General features: G+C 53.3%; 11 protein-coding genes across 11 annotated transcripts; 5 read left to right on the top strand and 6 right to left on the bottom strand.

The window, feature by feature from the left end:
* Window positions 1–1102: 1102 nt before the first annotated feature.
* Window positions 1103–3044, top strand: J4E90_004839 (uncharacterized protein; the record flags this gene model as incomplete). Its single annotated transcript, XM_051434400.1, has 3 exons — window positions 1103–1169; window positions 1227–1779; window positions 1829–3044. The coding sequence occupies 3 exons, from the start codon at window positions 1103–1105 to the stop codon at window positions 3042–3044; spliced, it is 1836 nt and encodes a 611-aa protein (XP_051291656.1).
* Window positions 3045–3393: 349 nt separating this feature from the next.
* On the bottom strand, window positions 3394–3926 carry J4E90_004838 (uncharacterized protein; the record flags this gene model as incomplete). Its single annotated transcript, XM_051434399.1, has 3 exons — window positions 3394–3708; window positions 3769–3822; window positions 3873–3926. The coding sequence occupies 3 exons, from the start codon at window positions 3924–3926 to the stop codon at window positions 3394–3396; spliced, it is 423 nt and encodes a 140-aa protein (XP_051291655.1).
* A 500-nt stretch (window positions 3927–4426) lies between these two features.
* Window positions 4427–4980, bottom strand: J4E90_004837 (uncharacterized protein; the record flags this gene model as incomplete). The annotated part of the gene is made up of 3 exons (XM_051434398.1): window positions 4427–4762; window positions 4820–4873; window positions 4930–4980. The coding sequence occupies 3 exons, from the start codon at window positions 4978–4980 to the stop codon at window positions 4427–4429; spliced, it is 441 nt and encodes a 146-aa protein (XP_051291654.1).
* Window positions 4981–6659: 1679 nt separating this feature from the next.
* Window positions 6660–8530, bottom strand: J4E90_004836 (uncharacterized protein; the record flags this gene model as incomplete). The annotated part of the gene is made up of 4 exons (XM_051434397.1): window positions 6660–7716; window positions 7766–8190; window positions 8241–8353; window positions 8401–8530. The coding sequence occupies 4 exons, from the start codon at window positions 8528–8530 to the stop codon at window positions 6660–6662; spliced, it is 1725 nt and encodes a 574-aa protein (XP_051291653.1).
* Window positions 8531–11320: 2790 nt separating this feature from the next.
* Window positions 11321–13647, top strand: J4E90_004835 (uncharacterized protein; the record flags this gene model as incomplete). Its single annotated transcript, XM_051434396.1, has 3 exons — window positions 11321–11386; window positions 11439–11799; window positions 11849–13647. The coding sequence occupies 3 exons, from the start codon at window positions 11321–11323 to the stop codon at window positions 13645–13647; spliced, it is 2226 nt and encodes a 741-aa protein (XP_051291652.1).
* Window positions 13648–14055: 408 nt separating this feature from the next.
* Window positions 14056–15101, bottom strand: J4E90_004834 (uncharacterized protein; the record flags this gene model as incomplete). Its single annotated transcript, XM_051434395.1, has 2 exons — window positions 14056–14697; window positions 14751–15101. 2 exons carry the CDS (start codon window positions 15099–15101, stop codon window positions 14056–14058), a joined length of 993 nt encoding a protein of 330 aa, XP_051291651.1.
* Window positions 15102–15498: 397 nt separating this feature from the next.
* Window positions 15499–17693, top strand: J4E90_004833 (uncharacterized protein; the record flags this gene model as incomplete). Its single annotated transcript, XM_051434394.1, has 3 exons — window positions 15499–15549; window positions 15615–15905; window positions 15957–17693. 3 exons carry the CDS (start codon window positions 15499–15501, stop codon window positions 17691–17693), a joined length of 2079 nt encoding a protein of 692 aa, XP_051291650.1.
* Window positions 17694–18219: 526 nt separating this feature from the next.
* J4E90_004832 (uncharacterized protein) lies at window positions 18220–18767 on the top strand (the record flags this gene model as incomplete). Its single annotated transcript, XM_051434393.1, has 2 exons — window positions 18220–18312; window positions 18366–18767. 2 exons carry the CDS (start codon window positions 18220–18222, stop codon window positions 18765–18767), a joined length of 495 nt encoding a protein of 164 aa, XP_051291649.1.
* Window positions 18768–20654: 1887 nt separating this feature from the next.
* On the top strand, window positions 20655–21821 carry J4E90_004831 (uncharacterized protein; the record flags this gene model as incomplete). The annotated part of the gene is made up of 3 exons (XM_051434392.1): window positions 20655–20828; window positions 20880–21593; window positions 21648–21821. The coding sequence occupies 3 exons, from the start codon at window positions 20655–20657 to the stop codon at window positions 21819–21821; spliced, it is 1062 nt and encodes a 353-aa protein (XP_051291648.1).
* A 1107-nt stretch (window positions 21822–22928) lies between these two features.
* Window positions 22929–24258, bottom strand: J4E90_004830 (uncharacterized protein; the record flags this gene model as incomplete). The annotated part of the gene is made up of 2 exons (XM_051434391.1): window positions 22929–23611; window positions 23664–24258. 2 exons carry the CDS (start codon window positions 24256–24258, stop codon window positions 22929–22931), a joined length of 1278 nt encoding a protein of 425 aa, XP_051291647.1.
* A 1423-nt stretch (window positions 24259–25681) lies between these two features.
* J4E90_004829 (uncharacterized protein) lies at window positions 25682–27312 on the bottom strand (the record flags this gene model as incomplete). Its single annotated transcript, XM_051434390.1, has 3 exons — window positions 25682–26430; window positions 26511–26632; window positions 26678–27312. 3 exons carry the CDS (start codon window positions 27310–27312, stop codon window positions 25682–25684), a joined length of 1506 nt encoding a protein of 501 aa, XP_051291646.1.
* Window positions 27313–27982: the final 670 nt, after the last annotated feature.

The following is a 27982-nucleotide window of genomic DNA, read 5'->3' as shown; positions in this document are numbered from 1 at the left end:
TACAGCTCGTCTCTCACCCACTCACTGGGGCTGATTTCAACTACATCTCCTTCACTTTGGGTTCAGTCCCGAGACTAAATCGTGTCATCTACTCGGCCAGACTATGGCCAACATACCGGCTTGTAACGCAGAGCTCATGTATGGGTACGTCGGTGTCGTGATCAGCAAGCTAACTTCTGTAACATCACGTGCAAACTCAAAAACCGACTACAGGGCTGCGTGAAGCCTGTCGTACGATTCCAAGATACGTAAAAGTGGCTAGAGTCCACAGCAGGTTTGGGGCTGAGTTGGTGTTGCAATATCTCGGCGAAATTCTTCAGCAGCCGATGGGGTGGAAACATCCATACTGACGAGACGAGGCATTTCCACTCATCTCGATCAGGATGGGTTCGGCATGGCTATTCGATCGGAGAAGGCGACGCTGGTGGAAGCGTGACCATCCGAAGCAAGGCCGGAGGAGTTGGCGATTGGACAGTCATGGGTTCGCGCCGTGGGAGTGGAGGGGAGTTCCTGAAAGCAGAGCGGGCCATGGCCCTGCCGCTGCAAGGGCATGAAGATCTTTTATCGTAAAACCGGTAGAGGCGGAAGATCTTGGGCGCTGACAACGTCGCCATAGCAGGGTAAACCAGGTTTTAGTGGGCTGAGGAGCGGAACCGAGGTGGCGGTGCAGTTCGGCTCATGTCATGCTTGGCGAATGACGAGTGACGACGCTGTGAACCAACTGGGCTGCTGGCCACGACTGGCAAGAGTCAAGAATCTTCTTAACCTTCGCACGTGAACCACCCTACCCATCACCTGTCGCTCCTGTGACTCTTCCCTACGCCTCGCCCACCTCACCTGGCCACCGACCCAACAACAACCATTCTTGAGCGCTTTCGAGCGCGCGCGCCCAGGCTTGGAATCCACTCAGCCACGCTTTGCTGCTTAGTATCACGACCAGATCAGCACTTTTCAGCCGCCAAATCAGCCCACCGACAACAGATAGCTTGATAACCTCAGGCATCAGCGCTTCCCCAGGCCTGACTCTATGCACACAAACGCGCCTCACCAGGCTGAACATCAACAACACCTCGGCACAGCCAGCGCATACCGTATACCGAAAATGGCGCTCAACGGAGTGCGCCGGAAAGACACGACCAAGGGACCGCCGCTGCGCGTTCTGTCGTTAGGTATGTTGGTGATATGATGTAAGGCCTCAGTATGGCAGGTGCTAACCCATGTGACAGACGGCGGCGGTGTGCGGGGGTACTCCATGCTCATCATCCTCCAGGAATTGATGCACCGGACTTTTGTCGAAACTGAAGGCAGAGCCCCAAAACGGCACGAAGTACCCAAGCCATGCGAACACTTCGATCTCATTGTCGGCACCGGCACGGGAGGCTTGATCGCCATCATGCTGGGGCGGCTGAGAATGGACGTTGAGACATGCAAGGACGTCTACGTGCGCATGACGAGGAGAGTCTTCGAGACCGACAAGACATTCGCCGGCATACCATATCGATCGACGTTATTCAAGGCGTCGAAGCTGGAGGAGGCCATCATGCAATGCGTGCGCGAACACACAATCTACGACGACGAGGGCAACGACAATCACAACGGGCAGGATGCACCGCCCATGACCCCCGGGAGCGCAATATCGGGCCGCATGCAAAGGAGCGCTAGTAATGCCAGCAACTACAGCCAGATTGGCATGACTCCCGTGAATATGCGCATAGCCGCCATGAAGTGGGGGAACCCTCACGCCCAGCTCTATGACAACAGAGAAGAGCGCACTAAAACGTGAGTAGGACGCATGCCGTTAATGTGTCAATGCGCTAACTGTCTGCAGTGCCATCACAGCTGTCTACAAGGGCACCAAGAAGTCTGGCAACGGCCAGGTTCTCCTCCGCTCCTACGATTCCCGCAAAGAACCTCCAATCGAACCAAACGCCACGATATGGCAAGCCGGCCGAGCAACTTGCGCGACCGCCCTAGCATTCAAGCCAATCCAGATCGGCCAATCCGTCTTCCTCGATGAAGGCTCCGGCAAATACAACCCAGCGCCTATGGCTCTCGACGAAGCTGTTTGCAACGAATGGCCTGGGCGCGAAGTCGGCGTTTTCATAAGCATAGGCACCGGAAAGCGGCCAGAAGGCACAAACGCACAACAGCATCTGTGGTGGGAAGGCTTCGTTTCCGGCGGCATGGGCGACTTTGCAGAGGCAAGACGGAAATTGATCCAGAAGATCGAAGATTGCGAAAGGACACACAAGGAGATGAAGGACCACCTTGCGAAAAGACAAGTCAACCCTGAGAACTACTACCGCTTGAACGTCAACGTTGGTGTGGGGGAGTTCGGAATGAATGAGTGGAATGCACTCGCGGAAATCAGCACGAACACACGCATGTACTTGGCGGACAAGGGAGTACAGGGTATGACGCTGGACTCGGCTGCGAAGATCGCAAGGATACACTTCGCAAAGGTGCGATGGGAGCGCGCCGCCAAGGGAGAGTCGCCATTCTCGCCAGGCGCTCAAGCACCGAACAAGCCTCTTCCCACAGTCCCGGACCCAGCGCCCATGGCAGTCGAACTACCAGCCGAAGAGCTCGCGCCAGAATACTACACAAACATACATCCCGCCTTCCGCCCTCCGCCAGAACCGCGCCGGCCATCAGACAACGACAAGTTCCTGGTTGTGTCGTCAGACGAATATCCGCAATCAGCGGCGAGTACAGATGGATTCAGCGACTTCCACCCTCGGCATTCAGGTGAACTAGTGTCGCCAGGACGTCGCTCGGACGAGCAATTCTCAGCGGGGCGTCCAGTATCCTGGATGAGCTCTGCGCCTAGCTGGGATGATCGTATGTCCAACGCTCCACCTAGACCACCTAAGACACCTTTGCAGGATGGACTTCACCCACCGCCTCTATCTGGTGCACGCACGTCACCCCCCTCTGGCTCTCACTTCGCAAGACCCCCTCCAGGTGCACCACTACCGTACCCGGATACAGACGGCCCGCCACCCATTGTCAATAAGGCGACGAAGCCGGATTATACACGGTAATCGAGTGCGAGGTCGATCTTCTTTTTGCATATATGCTTGAATGGTGTGTGGAGTCTTGCATGGCCTATCCCTACGAAGGAGCGCCCATATCACGATGTTTCATGGCTGATAGTTTGTTGAGAGAATAGTTTAGATACCCATCGAAGTTTTCTTTGTTTCGCTCAATGTCATGAACTTTTTGCATAAATCATCGTCTTTCCATGTCGCTTCTCATGTCTCGCAATGCTCAAAAGATTTGAAGCTGCCCATATGTGCTGATCAGAATACATGCATGATCGAATCGCTTCGCTGCATCAACGTCGCCAAGATGTCAATGACTGAAGCTCGCAAGGATCAACCGACCGTCCACTCAAATGTCTTCCTCAAGATCCTCCTCCTTAGGCTCAGGCTTAACGGGAGTGACTTCCTCTTCCTCGTCACCGACGACATCCTCAGAGACCTTCTTCTTGCGGCCACGCTTGGCAGGAGTGACTTCACCCTCTCCGTCAGCAGCAGCCTCGCCCTTCGCCTTGCGCTTTCGCGGAGTCGAAGTCTTCTTGGGGGTATCCTCCTCAATGGGGTTACCCGACATAAGAGCCTCCAACTCGTTCTTGAGGGTATCCTTGAGACGACCCATCATGCGTTGGCAGGCGATGACGGAACGGCCGGCGGGGCGGGGTGTGTTCTGTTTGTTGTGTTAGTTCGCACAGGTAAGAAGATGGGTTTTTAGATGGGGGTTACGCACGTTATAGTCGAACGTGATGTTGGATTTCTCGATGAGTGCGAAGAGATAGACGAGCTATTGTTCTTTGTCAGCATGTATAGTGTGCAGGGTAGGAGAAAGCATACGCGCTCCTTGTCTGTCCAGGCAGTGAGGGCCTTGCCGCTGTTGGCGCCTGACATGATGGAAAAGCTGGCGGACGGTGCTGGATTGTACTTAAATTTGTTGATGGTGTTGTGCTGTGCGGTAGACAGAAGATGGTATGAAGTGCGAGGCAGTAGAAAGGAAGGAAATGGAAGGTGGGAGACTGGTTTATGTGTGAAATTAGCGCTGTTGTGACGGTGAGGATGAGCTTGGCATTGGTGGCTACCAGGTGAAGGTGAGTTCTGGCACACGTGGGTCATTTGGGGTTGGGAGATTGCAACGCTTTGGTAAGTGAGGGATTTAATATGGTAGAACGTATCAAGCAGGTACGTGGTTTCAATACTGGTTTGATTTGTTCAAAATGCCTATGATGCATATGCCCTATGAAAGCTGACTATGCAGCTAAACAAGACCAGCGGAGCATTCAAAGTATGCCGTGAACCTATTCCGAACGCCAGACGCTGAGATGCGTTACAGAACGCTCAAGTTAATCGCCTCTTCTCCATGCCTGCAATGCCACAGTGATCGGGATGGATGTTCAGATATCCTCAGCCTCTTTCAGGATGTCGTCGTCATCATCGTCCTTGACCTCCTCCTTGACAGCCTCACTCTCCAGATCCTCCTCAACCTCAGGAGTAGGCTCCTTCTTCTTCTTCGGGCGACCGCGACCTTTCTTGGGAGTGACTTCTGCGTCATCACCGTCCTCGTCAGTCTTAACTTTTCGCTTGCGGGGTGTTGCGGCCTTCTTGGGTGTAACTTCGGACACAGGTACTCCCGCCTCCATAGCCTCCCACTCCGGCTTGAGAACGTTCTTGAGTGCGTTGATCTTCTGCTTGAAACCACTGGCGTTGCGACCGGCTGGGTAACAGCCCTCCTACGTCACGTTAGCGGGGAGTACTCTGTGCATTACAGAAGTCAGGATGGGGCTTACGTTGTAGTTGAAGACAGAGCCGTTCTTGTTGACGAGGTAGAGCAGACTGGAGAGCTAGTCAAGGTCAGCATCGCGCGATTGACAGAGTGCAGCTGCCATTAGGTACTCACCAAGTCACGGTCACTCCATCCGGTACCGGTGGCCTTCTTGGTATCCGACATGATGTGTTTGTCGTTTGAGTTGTTTTTGTTTACTGGATGGTTCGTAGTGCGGAGGAGTGTTGAAGAGAAGATGAACTGAGGGAGATGGAAGTTGGAGGAGAGGCGGCTCAGACTGATGTTTATATTCAAGGTGAGAGGACCGCCAAGCGTCCAGATTGACCGGAGCTTGAGCTCACCGTGAGTTCGTAAAGAGTAAACGCGGCACGTGGTGCATGGTGCAATATGCATCATACGTGGTGAAGGTGAGTCAGTTGCTCATGGCAACGCGATAGCCGCCTTATGGATCGTGTATGCTATGCCGATTCGATTCAATGGTTCTCAAACAAGGGAAAACTCCAAACTATACATTCTTCAAGCTATCACGATGTATTCTATAGGTATGCGACATGCTGCACTGATTAATTACCCTACTTTGATGGTCACCCGCCGTTGAGAGACGATAGCAAGGATCAGTCTCGATGAAAACCATCAAATATCGCAGATGCACTTACATGTTGTGCGATATCTTCTGAAATGGCCAGATGTAAATTGGAAGACAAAGTCGGAGTGAAAATGACAAAGTGACCAACGAAGATGCAGCCCAGGATAGCAGAATGTACAATATCTACCTGGACAGTGTCTAAGAAGCCATACCCGAGTGAGCTTCCCACCGTCGCAAAGAAATGTTTGCAAGTGCCGCATTTGCTATAAAAGCCATCTCCATCCACAATGTCGTTTTGAATGGTGCTTAATATGGAACTTTCTGTCTCGACATCAATTTTTGCGTCCAAGCACTCATACCATACACAACCTTGGAACGTCAAGGCTGCGATATCAGGTCGCATCATATCCAACAACATTGGGACCACCTATAAAAAGACGAGTTATCGCCCTGATCGAAAGCAAAAAAGCACCCCATACCCAAAACAGGCAGTCAAACACGGCCACACACTAGCAGCTGCCAGCCACCTCAACCACCAAGTCGTCCCGATTCGACCCGCTCCGACCATCTCGCATACGGCGATATGCGAACCATTGAATCAGTGCGTACCGGTGGATGTGGGTCCGGGGTAGAAGCGGGCCTTCCCGTGCGTCGATGAGCCACCGCATGCGGCACCGAGGCTGGCATGGGTCTGTGCCTACTATAGTTCGAGGGGGTTTGATAAGGGTTCGCGTGGTCTACGGGATTGGTCGGGTTGATAAGAGGAGGTGTTCGAGGCGTGCGGATCGTCTTATCGTCTTACTGTATCTTTCTGAGATCAGACGGCGGATGAGGGGTCGGACAGTGAGGGGGTCCGCGTCGGGGGGCTGTTGGGCGGTTTGGGTGTTCTCAACAGATACTCTCTCCTTGGGAGTTATGCTAGCTATCCGATGTGACACTAGGGTGAAGATAGAGGCATTGATCATGGCCGCTTGAGGTCACGGAAACGAAGTCAGGGAGATAGCAAATATTGTCCATAACATAATGTATTGTCATTCCAGTGCGCTCAGCTGCACCAGGTCGGAGGTATCTAGGTGTACTACAAGTTATCGTGAGAAGCGATTAAATGTAGTAGGGTATCGAAATCCGTCCAGCCATCCCACAGAAAAGGAAATTTTGTGACCCATTGCCCAGTCTAAATGATATCAAGACCGAAAGAAGAAAAAAGGTAAACCTAAGTGGCTAACCCTGACGCCAAAGAACATGACGAATTAGAAAGCTACAAGTGAGCAACACCGTTGGTGACCTCAGCGACACCGACGGTGGTGCCGTTCAACTTTTCGCTTGCGTAAAGTTGTTGAGAGACCTTCTTGTCGAAGTACTTGGGCTCGGTGTATGGGTCGTACATGTTCTTCTTGATGTAGGCGTCGAGTTGCTCGTCGGTAAGACCACGGAGCTCGGTAGCGCGGTCAACACCGTTCTTCTGAGCTGCACGGATGACACCGCGGGTTACGATGACGGAGACTTCGCGGATGCGGCGGATGTCGGGGTACAACCAGCCATCTGCGCGCTCTTGCTTGTTCAATGAAGTCGACAGTGATTCTGCAGAAGCGTAGATCATGTCTTGGGTGACGGAGACGGCCTTGGAGATAATGGCACCAAGTCCGATACCAGGGAAGACATACATGTTGTTTCCTTGGCCGGGCGTGAGCATCTTGCCGTCGAACTCCATTGAGGGGAAAGGAGAACCGGAAGCGAACAGGCAGCGTCCCTCAGTGGCGACGACAGCCTCCTCGAATGTGCACTCGGATTTGCTTGAAGGGTTGGAAAGAGGGAAGATGATGGGGTGGTTGTTGAGCTTGGCCATCTTCTCAAGGATGTCCTTGTTGAAGGCACCGCCGATGGTCGACAGACCCATCAGGATAGTGGGTTGTACGTAGTCGATGAGGCGGCTGAGCGACTGGTATTGGCGGCCGTTGTTGTCGTCACGAGCAAAGAAGACCTTGTGCTCGGCCAGCTTGTCGCCACGGTCCAGGGTAACGAGACCGTTTGAGTCGACGAACCAGAACTTGCGCTTGGCCTCGTCCTCTGTCAAGCCCTCCTTGATGAAGTACTCAACGATCTGCTTGGCAACACCAACACCAGCACTGCCAGCGCCGAGGAAAATAGCCTTGTGGTCCTTGGCGGGAACACCGGAAGCCTTGACGGCGTTGATGAATCCACCGACAATGACGGCGCCAGTTCCCTGGACGTCGTCGTTGAACATGGCGTATTGGTCTTGGTAGCGTTCTAGGGCGGGGAAGGGGTTCTTGAAGTCCTCGAATTGGATGACGATGCTGTCACACGATCAGTTTCCTGAAATGGATACGAATGCAAAGTACGTACCTGGGCCACTTGTCGGTAAGGGCAGCCATGAGCTCGTCGAGGAACTCCTTCTCTTGCTCAGGAGTAACCTTGGGCATCCTGGATCCCATATAGAGGGGATCGTCACGGAGAGCCTTGTTGCTGGTTCCGAGATCGAGAGTCAGGGGCAGGGTGCTGTCTGGCTTGATACCAGCGCAGGCGGTGTATAGAGCGAGCTTTCCAACGGGAATACCCATTCCGTTCACACCAAGGTCACCAAGACCCAAGATGCGGGATCCGTCTGTGAGAACGGTGATGTCGACCTGGTGTGGCCAGTTGTCGAGGATCTTGCGGAGGTTGCCGCGGTCGCTCCATGAGAGGTACATGCCCTCGGGTTGTGTCCAGATTTCGTGCCATCGTACGCAGGCCTCGCCGACGGTGGGGGTGTAGATGAGGGGAGTCAGTTCCTGGGTATGTTAGTTTATTGCCCTGGAAATCCTACTGAGTTCTCACATACCTTGATGTTCTCTCCGAGGAGACGGTAGAAAAGATGTGGGTTGGTGGCTTTGAGGTGGACGAGGTACTGGAACTTCTCAATGGGCGCCGTCTTCATGGCAAGGAGCCTGAGGCCTTGGTTGGGTTAGTAGTGATATTTGGATAGTCGGTGTTTGACATACATCGCTCGCTCTGGATGTCGTAGCTCTCGACGGCGGGGGGAGTGAGGCCGTATGTGCCCAGGGTCCTGCGGACGTCGGGCGTGTAGGACAGGTCGTAGTCACCGGAAGTGGTGCTCAGTTGGCGGGCCATGTTGGGGCGTGTAGCGGAGGGCATGGTGTCGTTTGCTATAGTGGCCATACAACGAACGAAGGAGGGTTTTTGGATTGAAGAACGGAGGCCTTGGGCGGGAGCCGTAACTTTTATAAGCGGTCTGAATCGCTGCATTGAAATGAGCTGAAACGACGCGTCGGCAATTGAAAAGGAATTAGGAAGACAGCCCGCCTGGGGCGCGGAGGATGGGGGGCTACATAACAAGCAGCCTATCGGAGGGGTCTAGGTTCCGCAACAGTCAGTCTGTGAGGAGATCCGTTCTCGCCGTCAAAGTGTGCCTGTAAAGGAAGCATGGACCAGCCCGTTGGTGACTTTTACGCGAGTCCCTTCCCCAAGTTTACTATCTTGCCGCGTGCACAACTGCAGCTTCACACACTACACGCAAAACAAACTCCATTGCATTTCCTAGCATTCTACTACCATTTCAGTCTGTCTGCAGTTTGCCTTCCAGAATTTTGCTCGAATCCTGAGGGATGCCGATGCTCGTCGTGTCACAGCCACAGCCACCGGGTAGCAGGGGTCATGACTGGACGTGCATACGAGTCGGGAGCAATCGGAACGCCCATATTTGCCTTGACGGAATGCCGTAGGATTCTTCCATGGGCTTCAATCTTCGTCCGCTCACCTTCTGTGCTATATTGCTTTTACCGGTACTCTGACCTAGCTGGAAAGTAGCCCGAACGGCTCCCGCCCGCGCCCTCGTCTGTGGTATACCGCTGTTTTCTTTTGGTCAACGACAGCATGCCCGTAGCCCAATATCGCGCTCGTTGCGAGGTCAGGCATCGAGGCATTTTATTTCCGTAGTCAATGCGCAGCGCCGCGTTGCAACAGCGTGCTTATTATTAATCGCGTTGATCTTACGGGAAATGTCTCATGGCCGTTCGCCACATGGGACCTTGAAGTGCTGTCGCGTTACTCAAGTCAATAGCGGCCCCGATTAGCCAGAAGCCATCACCGTCTACTCCTTCGCGGGTCCGCACCGGCTCCATGAAGGCACACCGCGACCCGACGAATTGCTAAGCACTATGAGCGGTGTGTCTTTGTACCGCAGACGGAGCCGCTGAGGGCAACTTTTTTACGCACACGGTACACCCCTGGCTATTCGCTAACGGACCGTTGGTGCCATGCCAGGGGAAGCGCATGCAGCATCCGATTGCTTTCGGCCCATGTCTGCGACAAGAAGAATGGGCGCCTCGACGAGTGGTTGACTGTCTATATCCGTGATATCCGGATCGCATCTCAGTATCGGACCTCCGATTCAATGCACGTTTGATCTCCTTTGCGATATGGACGAGGTCTCAGACCCTATACTTGCAGATGCGACAGTGGATCACCCGCGCGGTTGTGTGGGGAAAGCTTGATGGCTTGGGTAAGGTAGCCGCCCCAGGGCTCTGCGCCCAGTTCCTGCTCCTCCGAGAATTGGGGCACGCGACTCCACAGTCCACAGCACCACGGGAGGTTACGGACAACTTTATTGCAATTACCCGCATCCGACTTTCACATTCAAATCCGCGGAGGCTGGCTGACGCAAGCATCAATTATCGACAAAGTGGCTAATTATCGATGGATTGCCTCCCTTGCAGCAAACCTGCGACTGTCATGCAGCTGTCAAGTCTCACCGTCTCTTGACACCTGGAAAGCCATGGCGTGCGAGTCAGCATCGTACATATTAGATCTGATCCAGCGCACGCATGAAGCCCTATGGTCGGAGCAAACTAGCATGGGTAGCAAACTACTAGTCTCTGACAGTTTCTGATCTCTTAATATTTCTTCCAGAAATCAGCCTTCGTCGCATCTTGGGAATTAGACACCTGCCTGCCACCTACCCCACCTAGGCGTCTCGCGCTCCGCGGATTCCATGGACAGTCAAGAATTTTGCATACAATGGCGTGCACCTACTTACTTGATCTACCAAATTATTACAATACTACTGGCTTCTTACACAGACTGTTTATGATGGTCGTGTTCGCGAATCGCACGCGATGTCTAGTTGACAAACGTGGAAGGCTCTTATGGTCTTGGCAATACAAAGCTCGCTGGCAAACGACAATACGATCAGTCTACATAGAGCATATGCCAGACCAAAACCTGCTTTCAAAATTCTGAAGCCTGATCAAGAAACATTCTTGTTCATCTGTCAGCTGGCATCGAGGGTGCTTGCTATGACGCGGCGGTGCACGGAGCCACTTCCGCGGGGCTGTGATGGATCTGTGGTAGCTGTGAGCCTGTTCACGATAGCCTTAGTATTCGAGCTGCTATCAAAGCGGCTAGGTCTTTCAGCCGGAGTACGCTCCATCATTGTGAACCGGCTTCCGACGACTGCTTTTCTGTACCTTTTTTCGACTACATTCCAGAGCTAGAAAGTGGCTTACCTCGGCATCGGGTTGCTTTTGACCCCCATTGTATGAACGCAAGAACACATTCAGGAGAATCGCCGTGCTGGTAATTTACACGCTTGGGCGAAGTTTGCTCATATCGCAGAATATGGAACTCATCAAGGCCACGTGCTCAAGAGTGATGCGCGAACCATGGGTGCCATAGGTTGGGGAATGACACCCGCCCATGTAGCCTTGGCGCATATGTGGAGCCGCGGGATCGACGAACGGCATGACGTCAAGGCGCTAGCTTCCCTCGTCATCCTGATCAACGCGTCGTTTGGGAGCCTGGAACCTTGGTACAGCTTCAATGTAACCTCTGCCAGAGCTCTCTCCACTCTCTATCAACCACAATTGCACTCCACTCCACTCGAAAGTGACACCAACTATCGCAATGTCACTCTCATCATGCTTCGGGTCGCGCAAACGCGACGACGACCAGCGTCCTTTGTTGCCTCAGGTACGTCAGCTCAACTGTCTGCAACGCGACGCGTACTAACACCGAATGATAGTATCGCGATGATACAACGCTCCAGCGTGAGGTGCACCAGAAGCTCCACTCGTACCAGATGTTGAGGGCACTTTCCATGGGATTCATGCCGTCGAATGAACAAGTCATCATCAACCTCCGCAGCTTGCTGTCTGCAGACGTCCTGAACCCAGAGAACCCAGACTTGAGCGACTCAGGACGCCTGCTTGTCAAGTTTACGAAACAATGGCTTCATCAGTTCATCGACACGATGAACCACAAGAACAGCGAAGACCAGATTCAAGACTTCCTTTGGTACCTTTCCAAGTCTAGGATTTCTGTTGACGTAGAGGATATCGCGAGGCGGACGACAAGGTCAAAGGCGAAGGCGGATGCTACTGCAGGTGCGTACTCCCAGATGCGTCTATATCTCATTCACTAACACGGGAGCAGCATACCAGAGCCTCCAAACTGTTGGATCCCTCCTCCTTACCAATTCAGACTTCCGCATCTTCCTTTCTGATCTCCAAACCGTCGGACGCGAAGTCTTCAGAGACACCGCATTCACACTGTCGAACGTGTCCAAGAAGGCTGCGAAGAAGATTGAGCCCTCACAGGCAGAGTACAAGGCGCTTAAGGAGCCAGGCGCTGACGAGGGCCCTCCACCTTCGGCCGAGGATCTGGGTAACGATGTCGCCGAAGTAGCCCAGGTAGTTGGAAATGGTGTGGCCAAGGTTGCTAAGAGGGCAGACGTGAGTCTGGGACAAAAGCTACAGGGTGACGAGGGCGAATCTCTCATGTTCCGCCTGAAGAAGACGGTTACAAACCTGAGGCAGAAGAGGGACTACAACGACTCCGTCTCGGTGCTGGCACAGCTCCTGAAGCGCTACGCTTTAGTGTACTCTCGCACGGTCGAAGATGCCATGGGCACGCTCGAAACCGACATCGACACGAACCCAGCGATGGACAAGGCCGTCAGGAACTTCTGGACATTCATCAGCTCGTTCGGAGATAAACAGGAATGGAAGAAGCTCGAGGACGCCTTCCACCGGGTCTTGGATCACTCTCGCAAGGACCCAGAATTTGAGGATCTGCTGACCGACGTTGGCAACTCCCTCCAGAAGCTGCTCACCGACCCCGACTTCTTCGATCACGTCGACGAGAAGTTCCAGGAACTCCGGAAGAAGGCCCAGGGTGTTGGAAGCGAGTCTTCGCTCCGTCAGGATGTCGATGTGTTCTTTGAGCAAGCCCAGCGAACGTTCATGGCCGTGACGCAGGATGAAGACATTGCGAAGCTGATCAAAACAAGCACGAGGATCTGGAACATCTTGTCGCCCATGCACAACTCCACCAACAGCGAATTGGTTCAGGACGCCATCAACGTCTTCGTTCCTCTCGGAATCCAGGCTATCCAGTACATTCCTATCCCCCGTCTGGAGGTCTCCACGCCCGAGATCGACATGCTCCTCGAGAACCTGATTATCGAACCCGGAAAGACCGTCAACCACACCTCCTTCCTGCCTTTCCGCTTCAAGGTAGAAACATACAACGACTTCGAACTCCGCAAGGCCCGCTTCCGTGTGGCGTCAAAGGCTACTTCCAAGTTCACAATCAAGATTGACGGTCTCTCGTTCCGTGCAGATGAAGTCGGCTTCCTTCTTCGCGCACACTCTGGTCTCCTCCGTCTTGCCGATGAGGGTATCGCATCTTTCCAGCTCGACGAGCGCGGTATTGATATCCATCTCGACGTCGAGGTCGGCAAGGAGAAGCTAGAACAGATTCTCACCCTCAAAGCCGTGCGCGTCCACATCCACAAGCTCACCTATAAGCTTCGCAAATCCAAGTTCAGCATCCTCGGCTGGCTGTTCAAACCGCTCCTTCGCCCCATCGTCCGCAAGGTCATGGAGAGGCAGATGGCCAAGGGTATCGCCGACGGTATCCATGCTGCCAACCGCGAGCTCATCTTCGCCCGCGAGAGGCTCCGAGCTACGAGGATCTCGGACCCAGACGACCTCAAGACCTTCGTCAAAGCTGTCATCACTCGTCTCACACCCGCCGACGATCCAGACGTCTACACGAGGGTTGGTGTCGAGGCACCTGGCAAGGGTGTATTCGCTGGCAAGTATGCACCTGGTAGTGTTGTCAAGCTATGGGAAGAGGAGGGTCGTCGTGCAGCGGAGCGCATCGATGACTGGGATGAGGGCGGCTGGAGGAACGACGTTTTCGACCTACACGCCATGACAATGTCTTAGGCGTTTTTTGCTTCTCTCACGATCGGCTCAATTTGCAAAGTGTATTGTCCTTTTCGGCATCGGTTTCATGGGTTTATGATCATCTCAAGGCCAAAATGTTTTCTTAGCGGTAAGGGCACGATTTGCTTTTATGCGTGTATACGATATCCTAATGTAGTACATGATTCATTTGACAGTCTTGTTACAAAGGTGTCAAATCCTAATAGTGACTACAGGTCCGCTTTTAAGCAGACATCTAATTCATCAACGCCCGCTCAAACAGCGTTATCATACAGTGCACCAAACTCTGACCGCGAGTTCGATTTTTTCAAATGCTAGAGTGATGTTCTTTCCAAGATGGAAAAGCCTCTAGCCTTCTTACGTATCCCTTACAAATCAGGAATCCCAACCACTTTCATCTCGATTCACCTAGAAGGGAGGCAGGTAGAAGGGGTATCCGCCGTTCTTGATGCGGAAGACACTGAGCAGGAAGCTGTACATGCCGAACAGGACACCAGTCCACAGGAAAACGGCGAATGACTGTGCGCGCGGGTCTTTGATTCTGGGAACCTTGATGGCGAGAGAAATGGCAGCAAAAGCGAGGATGCCGTAGATGGCAGCAACAATCTGCGACTCGAGACCGTACTGGCTGCTGAAGCCTCCGGCGAAGTAGTTCATACCACCCTTGCCATCACCCACGACATACGGTGTTTTCCTAATGTGGTTGAACATGTGGCCACTGGTGAAGAGAAGCACGGCGATAAGGCTGACGGCGGCCCAGAGGTTACGGTTCTGGAGGATGGGAATGATGTACGGCCAGGCGACTGAGATGGCCGTGATACCTCCGAGGACGATGACGGTAGCGGAGATGTAGAAGACCCAGTCGATGGGGCGGGAGACGGAGGGCTTGGGCACGTCAGCGGGGAGCTGGCGCGCGATCCAGGCGTGGATCTGTTCGGCTTTCTGGGGGCCGGCGGTGAAGTCGAAGCGGACGGGTGCGGAGTCGACCTTTGCGTTTGCGCCGACGGTTGGGTGGAAGTAGAGGAGGACGGGTGCGGTTTGAAGCATCATCTATCGATTGTTAGTCCTGGAGAGCTGAAAGTAGAGGAACAGGGAGGTCTCACCGACTGGAAAGTGTTCTTTCCATCAACAAAGTCCAACGTGCCAAAGACCAGTCTCGTCTTCCCGTCTTTGTCACCCTTCATCCAGCTCTTGCCCAGCAAATCCCACTCGGGCTGAAAGTCCCTGCAGAGCATGCATCCAAACCTCGGCTCCAGGGCCGTCAAAAGCACAGCAACGCCATAATCTCTCGGAGACTTGGTCAATTGCGCATAACCGGCGTCGTCGAGCTTGAGCGGATAGCCCACAAAAAACGACTTGGCGCGGGCGTCAGTGAAGCGGTCGCCGGTCGATTTCTTGGCAGCCAGAGCTGTAAAGGGCAGCAGCGAGGCCGTGAGGAGCTGTAACCACCGCATTATGTCGTTTGGCGGGTGGAGAGTTGGTGTGCGGAGCTTTGGTGGGTTGGACTGGTGCTTGGGAACGTGGCCTCGAGCTCGGAGATGCGGCGTGCGTAATGCCAAGGCCGACACCTAGGCAGGGGTGCGCGACATGGGCGTTGGAGGTCAGCACTGCGGATTGTAAACCTCACAAGGACTGCTGGACTACTCAAGAGGCGATTCGTTCTTTAGTAGTGTTCGCGCGCTATCTTCACGTTTTCAGCGTCATTCTTCCACTTTGTTGTGTTGCTAGCTCCATGACGGCCATCTGCGCTCTGTTTGTTTACCCAGTCGCGTCTACCTAAAGCCCCACCACATTCTGTCCTACATCTACACCTAGCGACACGCTCGCGCATCATTGAGCAGATATTATACCATGGTCGCCGCTGTGGAGGCAGATATGGACATCAACTACGAGATGAAGGATGTGAGTAAAAGACGGCTGGACCCTGTTCGGCTGCCGTGTCTTAGACCTTCCACTGACCCTTTCAGCTCCAACATTCGCTGCGGAACGCGACGCTCGAACTCAGCCTCGAGCGGAGTAAGCATTCAGTCGAAGCGGTAGTCAAAGACGAGGAGATCCGGAAGTTGCGAGTCGCCCAGTGCCTCCTGCAAGACGAGAACAGCGACCTACACGAACAACTCGAGGAGGAGCAGGCGCGATCCGACGAGCTCGAGGCATCGCTCGAAGAGGCCCTTGCGCAGTTGGACGAGCAACGCGCAGAGGCAGAGGCAGCACAAAACACCATCCGCACCCAGGCGCGGGAAGTCGCGAATCTCAAGGTAAGCACGTCCGGCCTATCGATCATTGCGCTATTTGCTTACTTCTCTTAGGCCGAGCTCAAGGCTATGGAAAACGTCACATCCGACTCCAACAAGATACTATCAGACAAACTTGCCCTGTCCCGCGAAATCTCATCACTACGCCCCGAAGTCGAACACCTACGCGCCCAGGTCGAAGCAAACACCGGTCTACTTTCTGAGAAGCTCGCATTGCAACGCCAGATGACTACGCTACAAGTCGAACTCGAGAACGAGAAGCGGACCTCCGCCCGTACCATTGCGAAACAGGGGAAGAAGATGGAGCAGGACGAGGACCTCCGCAACGAGTTGGAGGAGGTGCGCAATGAGCTCGCAACGGAGAAGAAGGACCGGATGAAGGCTGAGGCTGGGCTTACAAAGGCTGAAAAGGCCATGGAGAAGGTGCAGGCCGATCTGGAGTCGCAACAACAGGCCACCGAAAGTCTGCAGGCCAAGGTCGAGAGCCTGTCCAAGAAGGAGGCCAACAAGGCTAGCAAGCGCAGTGAGGCCCAAGATGCCGCGATTGAGCAGCTCCGCGAAGAACTACAACAAGAAAAGGCTGCACGCCTTCAAGCCGAGAAAGCCCGCAAAGACACCGCCGCCCGCGATGCTGAGATCGAAGAGCTGCGACAGGAACTCGAACAAGAGAAGCGCGAGCGTCAGAAGGCAGAGAAGGCGTCGAGGAAGGGTTCGCAACAACCCGACGATCAAGCCGAGGCTGCAAGGAAAGAGCTGGAAGAAGAGAAGCGCGAGCGCAAGAAGCAAGAGAAGGAATACAAGCAGACCTTGGCCGAACTCCAGGGCAAAAATGCGGTGCTCGACGACAAGCTGAGTGCCTTCCGCGAGAAGCTACGAACAACCAAGGAGAAGTTGAAGGAGAAGGAAGCCGAGCTTCAAAGGGTAGACCGGGCGCAGACCGCACCACCTGTTAAGAGCATCGCAGCTGCGTCTAGCAAGCCCGCAAAGACTGCTCGAAAACGCATGGCAGCTACTGCTGAGCCAGAGACCATGCTGGGTACGCCAGGAGACGGCTTCCCTGCGAAGAAGGCGAAGCGCGGCACTTCGGTCTCTGCCATGGGTGATACATCCACCTTCTCCCTAACGCCATTCCTGAACAAAGCGAGCAATATCGCACTTGACAGCCCTATCATTGAAGAAGAGGAGGAGGCCGAGCAACAAGTCGAAGAAGAAGTTGCTGAAGAGCAAGGTACTCCGACAGCGCCTCCCAAGAAAGCCCTCAAGAAGACTGCCCAACCCAAGGTCAAGGCCCTCGCGCCATCGGCATCGAGCAAGGCAAACGCAAAGCCACGCAAGAAGAACGCTGCCCCAGTCCTCGAAATGGTCTCAGAGGAAGCATCTGAGCTCTCGCACAACACATCCAAAGACGCATCCGAAAACGCGCCCGTATCCATCCCGACCAAAGACGACGATGGCCCATCCAAGAAGTCCAGCAAAGTCAAGCCTCGCAAGTCACTCATGTCCTTTGCCACATTCACCGAGGAACCCGCGGCAGAGAAGAAGAAGAAGCGCAAGCTTGGTGCAGGTGCCGGCAAGACACTCTTTGATTCTGAAGATGCCGAAGACGCTGCGCCCCTGAAGCCTGTCGGTCTCAGCAAAGGCCTGTTTGCGGCGAGGGCCCTGAGTAAGAACGTGTTGGGTAAGCAGGGACAGGGACGCCCCATTTCGGGCGGATTCAACATGATGAGTGAGGAGGCGTTCACCTTCTCGCCGCTCAAGAAGGATCGGAGAGGGGCGAGTATTCTGAAGTAGAAGAGGGGGCTTGGGGTGAGGAGGTGCTGTACAATATTCGTTCGGTGCATATTTGGCGTTTGGTCTCACATCACGTATTGGCATTCATTAGACTTCAGGTTATATGCAATACATACATTACAGTTGCATCCTACAACACATGAGCAGTTCAAGATTTAATATTTCATAGGTCTGTTTGAAGGATACATGGACAACTTTGTGGGATCTCTGACAGGCAGAAATCCTGTGAAGACCTCCTCGCTGTTGTATTGCAGCATTCTTCGGAACTTGAGAATGTGTTGTATGCAACACACTAGCATTCTAGGGGCCATATAATGGAACGTGTAGGTCTACAAGGAGCAGCAAGACAATCTCTCTCACCTCAACTCTCATGCCAAGCCTACGTGGTCACTGTGAGCCGAGCAGGTGAAGGCAGACAAATTTCCCGCGTTAAACCAAGCGCTACACTCTCTTATCCCAGTTACCTTTCGGTCCTCAGTCCTACTACAATATCTTCATTCTTCCTACCAACTTACCAACGCCGTTCATGAAGATGCAGCCCGACCGAGGAGCACACGACAAGAAGACGACGGTGCAGGAAAGTCTACCCGAAACCATGCAGTCAGAAGCCAATATCACAGTGAGCTATTCATAAATCTATTTCTAGAGGATTATGGTTAACACACAGTCTAGACCTCACACAATGGCGGCGACATGAACGAGAAGATCGAGAAGGTCACTGCCAAGCGTGAGAGCGACAGAACCCTCCATCCGGTGCAGATGCTAGAGAGCGAGCCATCCCTTCATCCCACCAATACCGAGAATGATCACACACCGGATGAGCAGAATGATGCCTCAGACAAAGACACAGCCAAACCACTACAAAAGCCCTCACTCATCGTCACCCTCTCATGTCCGGAAATCGCTCGATTTGTTACGGAAGATACAGATAGCGATGAAGAACTCGCTGAACAGGATATGTATGGCGGTGAAGATAACGACGATGAGGGCCCAGAACCGCTTTCAGAGGCGCAGCTAGCTTACTTCTACGCCCACTTCGTCGACATGGATTGGGATGTGAAAGTAGATGCTTGATGTGCGGTTGAGGCTGCAATCTATGGTGGGAAGAATATTGCCTCAGGTGCAAGAGGAACGTGGAAATCGGGCCGCCATGGAGGATATCAAGGGCAAGCTTCATGAGATGACGATTATTTGCGATCGCCAGCGAACTCAGCTTCTGGGTCGGAGGCGGACTGGACAGGAAGGCACAGGAAATGAGGTTTAGATAAAATCTATTTTTCTTTACTAGTACTACTCGCAGGGTATATCTCAAGGGAGCTGATACCAGCATGAACGATAGCGATGCATGCAGCGAAATGAATTTTTGTGCGAAGAATACGCAACAGTCGTGCCATTCGAAAGGCATCCTGCACTTCGTGATCCTGTGTCATCATAGTAAGGAAGGTCTCAAAGTAGGTCCAAGTAGGCCAGTAAACAGCCCCTGGGCGCTTAAGTACCTGGAAAGCCATGTGCGGCGCGGAAACAGGACCATAGCGCCGGGGCGTAGTAGGCGCACAGTATATATAGGCCATACCAACTGTGCCTCTTCAAGGCGCGCAAACAACACGACCCCGAAACAGACCAACAACAAGGTCTTCCCCTGAGTAAGCTGTTTCGCGATGGGTCCACTGGGGTTGGAGTAAGACTTCAAAGAGGCATTGTCTAGTAGTCGAGGATCTGATTGGGCTGTGCATGATTCCCACACCACCACTCATCTCGAGATGAGGGATGAGGGAATTGATGCTCACCGGGGACCTGCAACGGAAATGCGCGAGGCAATACGGAAAATGCGCAGACTCTTCGTGAGGGAATTACAACTCGCTCACGGCGCGCCGAAATCGCTCGTGAGCGATATCTGACCGGTGCGGACCGGAGTACGAACTCATGAATGCGAGGACATGCACTTCGTACACGGTGTAGATAGTACCGCCGTGGCGCACCCCTTGTCCAGATGGCTGCAAGACGACTTAGACGCTGGAGCCATCCAGAAGGCAGAAGAGACAGCTCACAACTGTGCCGTAGAGAAGAATAGCCAACACCAACACAAGTGCGATGCCTCACGATGTTTTCCCGCGCCAGCGCGCTTACAAGTCGGAAATAACCCATCTACTGTCAAGCCAACTCACCAGCCCCCTCGGGCGTTGTTAGTCCCCTTTCAGATTTGGCCTAACATCCGCAGCCGAGCCTTCGCCACGAAGCCCACCTACAGGGCTGAATCCGATGGCCGGGGCACTTGTTGCCCGATCCACGAGGCGCGTGATAATGCCGAGATGGCTGAATTGGTGTGCTTATCGAATGGCCAGATCGCTGACGTCGGACATGTTTGAGCACGCCCTCTGTATGGCCCGTTTGCATATATCGAGTGTGCCTTGAGCGTATTTGCACGTCACGAGTAGACCCGAAGGGTGTGCTCTGGGCTTGGTTCCCGACTTAGCCGAGTGCGGGAGGCCTTGGAGGTGCGTGGATGTTGTGTGACGGGGATTCGATGGGTTTGTGTCAAACTGCAGAGGTGCGCGCTGGTATGTGTATAGGAAACCAAGGTCAATGTGTTTGTCGCTTCATCTCAAGGATCGCAGTGAGCCTTGCAGCAGGTAGTAATGGATGCGTATTCCACGCTGTCATCAAGAGTCCATTTGGTCGCATGCGATGGTAAGACAGATGCGCACAGCCCCAAGAAGTGGCCACATACTAGCGTGACAAGGGCAAGGGCACGAGCAGGGATCGAGCTAAGCTAGCTTCCCCGCTCAGCATGCATGGTGCTGTGAATGCAACTGCCTGGGTGCATATAAGCCAACGACACGCTGTTGTTGTCGAATAATGTCCCTCACATATCCTTCTACCATCGCCGAGTCTACGCATTCTTCTTCGAGACCCATTCTTCACGATAACGATACCATCAACAATCAACGTACTACCGCGGCCATGAGCGACATCAACGGAAAAGCACCTGTCAATGGTGGCACTCAGTCACCTCGCACTGCCGAGCCGGTTATCAAGGTTCAACCACCGCGTCGAGAAGATCTTCAGCCTAGCTATGCGAGGGTTATCCAACCTGATGATGCCGATGCTGACACAAACGGCTGGTACGGTGGCATGGTATGTTTACATTGAATCCATGTCCCATGCGCCACTCTAATATCCATCTAGATCAACACCCTAGGAGGCTGCATCGGTACCCTCGGAGCCATCCCCTGCTGCATCGTCTGCCCCAACCCCTACAAGCCTGTCAACCAAGGAAACGTAGGTCTCGTCACAAAGTTCGGACGTTTCGCCCGCGCCGTCGACCCCGGTCTCGTCTACGTAAACCCACTGTCAGAGCAACTCGTCCAAGTCGACATCAAGATCCAGATCGTCGAAGTCCCCAAGCAGGTCTGCATGACAAAGGACAACGTCTCCCTCCAGTTGACTTCCGTCATCTACTACCGCATCACTTCGCCCCACAAGGCCGCTTTCTCCATCTCCAACATCCGCCAGGCGCTTGTAGAGCGTACGCAGACGACGCTGAGGCATGTTGTTGGTGCACGTGTGCTGCAGGATGTGATTGAGCGTCGTGAGGAGATTGCTCAGTCGATTCGTGAGATTATCGAGGAGACGGCGCTTGGTTGGGGTGTTGAGGTTGAGTCTATGCTCGTCAAGGATATTATCTTCAGCCAGGATCTTCAGGACTCGCTCTCTATGGCTGCGCAGAGCAAGCGTACCGGAGAAGCCAAGGTCATTGCTGCGAGGGCTGAAGTTGAGGCTGCCAAGCTTATGCGTCAAGCCGCCGACATTCTCAGCAGCGCTCCAGCTATGCAGATCAGATACCTGGAAGCCATGCAAGCCATGGCCAAGTCGGCAAACAGCAAAGTGATCTTCTTACCGGCAAGCGCTTTCCCTATACGTACTGCATCTGAGACAAATGCTAACTTCTTCCAGGCTCAGAACCAGACTGTCCAGAGCGCGCTCGCTCAAGCCGACTCCGTTGGCGAAGGACCCAGCTCCCACGGCGCCAGCCCAATGGGCGTGCAGAGCTCGGCAGCTCAGGAATACGGCGGCAACAGCCACGGCTTCCAGAGCGCCATCAACTCGCATGTCATTGAGAACATGTAAAGAACTGGCTTAACAATCAAGCTCTCATTCTTCACTGTATTCATGTGGCTTTTTGGTTTTTTGGTTTGGTAAGCGATGATTACGGATGGATGGATACGACGAGGCAGATTGATAAGAGTTTGATGATGGACTTGAGCATTTTGTTTTCGCGTTTCTTGATACCCTATTCCGGCAGCAGTATTATCGGTTCACTCGCTACTTGTTCTGATAGACACTTTTACGATAATGATAATGCCTGATTATACTCAACGAACTTAGTCTCATTAGCGATGAATGAAATCTTGCTCGATACTGATCTGTTGACAAGGAATTGCCGCATACGAGGGGAGATTGAGAGATGGAAAAGGGCGCGTGGCGCGCCTGGGAGGTAGTCACATCATCTGGCTAGGGCGATAGCAGGGTATACAAACTAATGTATTCGTTACACTGGACTATCCCTTCATCTATCGGTCCCCAAAAAGCTCACTTTCGTCATCAACCCCCGTGATGCCTTCCTCGACAGTCACCGCCAAACGACTGAAGCATGGCTCGCGCTGCGTGACCTCATCGGCGCCAACACAGAAACATGTTAGCGCCAGCCACCAAGCATATATAATCTCTGCCTTCTGACCTTTTCTCTTCTTCTCGACACCCTCAAATGCATGAGTCACTCTCCAAAAAGAGTTGTTCGTTCGTAAATGATCTTTGGAAAGTGAAGTGGTTGGCGATGACATGAACGTTTTGCGCCAAAAACAAGTTGGCTTGTGGCCATGTGGCGGACACGATGTAACTCTGGGTGACTCGAAAGCAACACTCGAAAGCCATGTCGAGTCCAAAAGTGAAGTTTCATATGTTCATTCATCTACTTCAGCGTACTGTACTTCTCCTCGACACTTTCCAAACCATCCGTTCACCAGGTTATGCCACCTTGTATACTCCAAAACGTCCAAGCTTACATGCCATGGTCGCTCACTCAAACGCACAATGCTTGGCTCCAACAGATGCTTTGATACAAAAGAAAATTTGAGATTTAAAAATGGAATAGTAATACGAGAAGCTCCAGCTCCCGCAAAATGATCAACAAGAATGGATGGAAGAATAAAAGGGTGTCTGACCAGAAACACGGACTTATGAAGGGAGTACACTTTTGTCGGTCGTTCCATTCCCGTTCCCTAGTATTGGTCGGGCCTCCTTCTGTTGTGGTTCGCCATATGCCCACTTCGTTGCTGCGTTGACGATGTTTGCGCATACTGGGTCGACGTGCTTGACCCATAGTGCCGCGGTTCGGTATAGGATGTAGTAAAAGACCGCAATGGCGATAAGAATGTGTGTCGTTGATCCACGCTGGAGGTCCTGTTGCTCTCCCTTCTCGTTCCTCGGCGGGTTCATGGCGGAAGGTAGGTAGATCATCCAGGTAAGCACAGACTTGATAAAAGTGTTGTGCAGCAGGTATACAGGGAAACTGACGCGACCGAGGAAATTGAAGACAGGCGACGTAAGGAGTTTGCGTGCGTTCCTCGAAAAGAAGATCCCCAGCAGGACAAACGCGGCTCCCAGGTGGTCCCAGTATCTTCGAATATCCGTCTTATCGGCGGTCAGGCTGTGCATGATGGTGGCCATTGTGTGCGACCAGCGTGTGTTCTGGGCCGAGTCCTGGGGAAATCCAGCCATGAACATGCCGCAGATTATCATGATGGCGGGGATCGGGGCGGGTAGGACGGAGGTGGCAGCATCCTTGTAGTGGTTGTGCAACTCGGCTACAAACATGCCCGTGACGATGTTGAGACCCTTGATGGAGCCAACTGTGAGGTCTGCTCTAGTTAGCGATTGCCCAATTCGTTTGCTGGCCGGAACTATACACACCTTTGCCAACTTGCCAGAAATACATGTACATGATGCCATAGATGATGAACCGCGCTTTCGGTCGCACCAAAACTGTAGCAAGCATGGTTGTATAGACCATGAATGCGCCTTCCAAGAACATATGCAGTGTCCACTGTGTGCCATCGTACTCGTCCCAGCCGGTTGTCCACGTCTCTGTTTGCGCCCTGAACAGCGACTTGAAAGCCATCCACAGCGTAGGCTCCTGTCGGTGCCAACCCTGCCGTATCCACTGCGCATCGACGTGCTTCGTCATATGGTATGCGTTCGTATTCGCCATGAACCAGGTAACGATGGTCGCCGCCATGGTGGGGAGAATCAGCCTTCCTGAGCGCGCGAGCGCACTTCGTGCAATGCCGTGGAAGGCAGCATCGTGATTTCCCTGACGCGACTTGCTAATCGGCCCAATCGAATTGACGTATCCAGTTACGAGGAAGAAGAGGGCTACGGCGCTACGACCTCCGACGGCGAGGCGGAAGAAGGGGAGTTGGAAGAGGTGCGGCGCGGATTTTGCGTCTGCGGCGGGCTGGTGTAGCCATGGTACAAACGCAGTACATAGGTGACCGCATACGACCATAAAGGATGCTATGCCTCGGAGGCCCTATAGCACACTGTTAGCCCCAGTTACACGACTGTGCTTGTGACGGCGGGTACGACTTACATCTATCCAGTTGGCGTCGCGAGGAGGCATGGTGAGAAAATGTAGCGTGCAAGGCCAAAAGAAAGTCTACTATTCAAGGAAGGTGAGGATTTAAGAACTATAGTATGTGCTCAGGCGCATTGCCGTGGCTTCGAGACTTGCTGATGCGTGCCCAGGTGGCTTGGAAATTCCGCTGGTGCCGAATTCCGGGTACCAAGAAGGCGAAGAACAACGGCGCTCGCAATGATGGAACCGCTGCAGCAAAGATCAAAACGGACGGCAAAGAGGGGAGCAGAGGTCAAAAGGAAGTGTGAGTGTAAACCAGCGGTTTGGCCTTGAGAAGCCAATGCACCCTGGCCCTACCGGTGGGGGCTACATCTTTTCAGGAACGCGCACCCTGCAGTAGACGCGGCTCACTGGGCAGATGCTGGACAGTTGGATAATGCCAAGAGAGGCTATCGGGAAGGTCACTTTAGCACTCTCCTTTGGCACGCCATCAGTGGTTTGCGGGCGCGGCAAAAACCCCAGGTAATGCTTGAACTTGATGGCAAGACTCTACCACAGATCACCCCTGAGCCGCAATGAGGTTGGTGCTCATGTCGCGTGCCCGGGCAGATGAAGCATGGAGCATGATTATTGAGGGAAACGGCATCCCGCGCTAACAAGCTGCATCTGTGGCCTTTACAACTCCATCGCGTAGCGCTCTCCTGACGATGGTCCCTATATCTGGAACTCTCCGCTGGCGGATGTAACACAGCCATTGCAGCTGCACTTGGCCATGATCGTCCGGAACCGTTCCTTACTACAAGACCAAATTTAACGCATAGTTACGAACCACGAGGCGAACATTCAGCACTCCGCAAAGCCAACTACCCGCGTATCCGGATCACGATAGCGGTACCACTGCTCATCGGCGCATGGAGGCGTAAGCTAGTGCGACGCCTCGTAGAATCAAGCACACGGAAGAACGTTTCGTTGTCTTGGCGGGCTGACGTGGAGGGCCGCTTTAACCGAGACTGCAACCCCTGAGCCAAGTTAGGGGTCGCTGCAACGCATCGTCATTTGCCAGAGCGTCCGTCTCCGATAGAGTGCCGTTTCACACCTGAGCGGTAACAATGTCTTGCGTGTCTTGACAATCGCGCGGCAAACTTGCCAAGGCCTCACCGCGCATGCAGCTGGGTATACAGAAAGAACACGTCTTCTTACCCAGATGAATCTCTCCCTGTGTTCGCGCCCTTCTCGCGATAATCCGATTGCATTCTCGTAAAATTGCAGGGCTACTTGGAAGAACGTATTTCCACTGTCACGATAAGTCAACTAATCATGAGTCAAAATTTGAGATACGCCTTCGACGCCTCTGTCATTGCACTCCACCCGCCTTGCCCATCGTAGCGTGTGGCAACTGCTCGAAGCCGCCACCGAGGACCGCAGGCAGCGTGCTTGCCGTACCTGGCGCTATCCTCGCCCACGATACCCCAATCGAGAAGCCGGACGCGTGCTCAGGAGCGATGACATTGTCATTGGCCTGACACGAGTTGGTTAGCAAATATCGGCATGCATGGCTGTTTGCCGGATCGAAGAGCCTTACGTCAACAAGCAACCAATGTAGCTTCTCCTGCAGATACGTTCCAGCAACATTCTCATCCATACTGCGCAGTTTCCCCATGCGCATCCGGTCTTTCAGCGCTGCTGTCAATGCGACCACGCCATTGGTCTGCATCTCTGTCTTCTCCTGGCCAACGGCATTCTGGAAACCTGCATAACCAACGAACCCAGGCTCAGACATCCATTTTTGAGTATTCGCAGGTCCGGCGTTGATGTTCATATCTGCGTCCAAGAAGACGCGGACCTTGGAAACACATCCAGGCCCCATGTGTTGTGCGCGTATGACGGCGGAGTACTGGTACTGGACATCGCTGTTCTGCGGAACGGCGACATGCTGTTCGGCGCGTGCGGTCTCCCACGAGAACCGTGACGTTGCATTCCCCCCGTACAGTGCGTTCACTCTGCCAACCAGTGTGTCGGTTGCGGAGAGCCCGAGGAACTCAGGATACGTGGAGCCGAAGACTGTGTGGTCGCGAACAGAGGCTGAGGTCCAGAAATCGCCTGCTGTATTGCGATGAAATGGATAAAGAGCTGTCGACGTCAACGTCATCAAACATCGAGTAAGCGGTCCGGGATGCACTCACGTGTATTTTCGTCCGCTTCTGAGTACGGCGCAGTCGCAAACGTCGGCCAAGGGTTGACGTGGCTTTCGACGAAACTATCGGGATGAAGGTCTTGCCAGATGGCAAGCAATCGGTCGACGTTGCTGCAATAGTCAACACTCCACTAGAGTAGGTTGCGCGGTACTTACGTATGAAGCAACCAGAAGATGGGATCGAATGCAGAATACGCTGCATCATACATATGACCTCCACGGCCAATGGCATTATGCAAAGTATCATGCACCGACTCCAGGCTGTTCGGAATTGCGCCTTCGGTACTCATTTCCACCATGCTGTTACTGACGTCGAGATAATTTGCTTGCATGCCCAGCATCTGGTAAGTCTGCTGCATGAGGTTCACCCGATTGCTGTCCAGAGACTCCGCTACAAGGTCGTTCTGGGATTTCGCACTTACGGCCATACTAGCCGGGTATCTCTTTGTTGAATTCCAGAGTATCCACGGTACACTCTTGAAGTCGTCAACTGGCAAAGGATGGAAGTGGTATGCGTACAGCGGATTTGAAACATGTATTGTGGTCGTCGAATCCCCACTTGGAACCTCAATCTCGACCGTCTCCTGTTGTACGATCGCGGGGAAGGAGCTCGTGTCCTTGGGCGGTACGGCAGCGGCGTCCCAATACGGCATTCGGAAGGTGCTTAGGGCATTGTACATTCTCTCTTTCGCTTCTCCCACCGGAAACTCCGAGATTGCTTGTTGAGCATTGGAGTAGAGCAGTTCCTTTTCAGAGTCAGTGAATCGGATAATTCGCAAGTCCCCTTCCATACTTCTATGAGGCCGGGATAGGGTCTGTGCCAGGTCGGAAACAGGTTGTTGCCATGAGCACAGTAGCCGTTGCTTCCGTTCGGATGTTTGCCAACGTCATCCCATGGTATGTAAGGCCGGCCGTGTATACCTTGTGTCGGTTAGCGTGTCGCTATCTGGTTACATGTTGCATATGATAGTGACAGAGCTTACCTGCGATCTGATAGTAAGAGAACTTGTCGTATTGACCTATACTCTGCAGCCGCTGCAGTCCTAGCAGATAGACGTTCAACTGATCTTTGTCCCGCTCTAACTCTCGTATCTCTAATCGAGGATGTATAGTATCGACACCCAGTCCACGAACGCCAAGAATAGGATGTATTGAATTCGTTTGTCGTGCTTCAACACCCTTACTTGGTACAGCAGTTGGGTTCGCTGGGGCATACAACATGGAAACGCAAATAAACAACCAGAGCGCTCTGGCGAGCATTCTGGAAGCCACCAGATATTGGCTAAGGTAAGAAGCAAATCGAGTTGTCGAGAGCGCGGACACTTTTGCGAGAGAGCAGCATCAAGTTCTGGGGGATTTGAGACCGGCACAAGACGGGCCTCCGAAAATGGCACAACGAAAACAATTGTGAGCTGATCCTACATTGACAGTATAAACGTTGCACGCGCTGCTCATCAGCTT

The sequence above is a fragment of the Alternaria incomplexa genome (assembly GCF_024043165.1).
Source record: "Alternaria incomplexa strain BMP 0042 chromosome Unknown scaffold_6, whole genome shotgun sequence".
Classification (NCBI taxonomy): domain Eukaryota; kingdom Fungi; phylum Ascomycota; class Dothideomycetes; order Pleosporales; family Pleosporaceae; genus Alternaria; species Alternaria incomplexa.
This window is presented reverse-complemented; position numbering and strand designations above follow the sequence as displayed.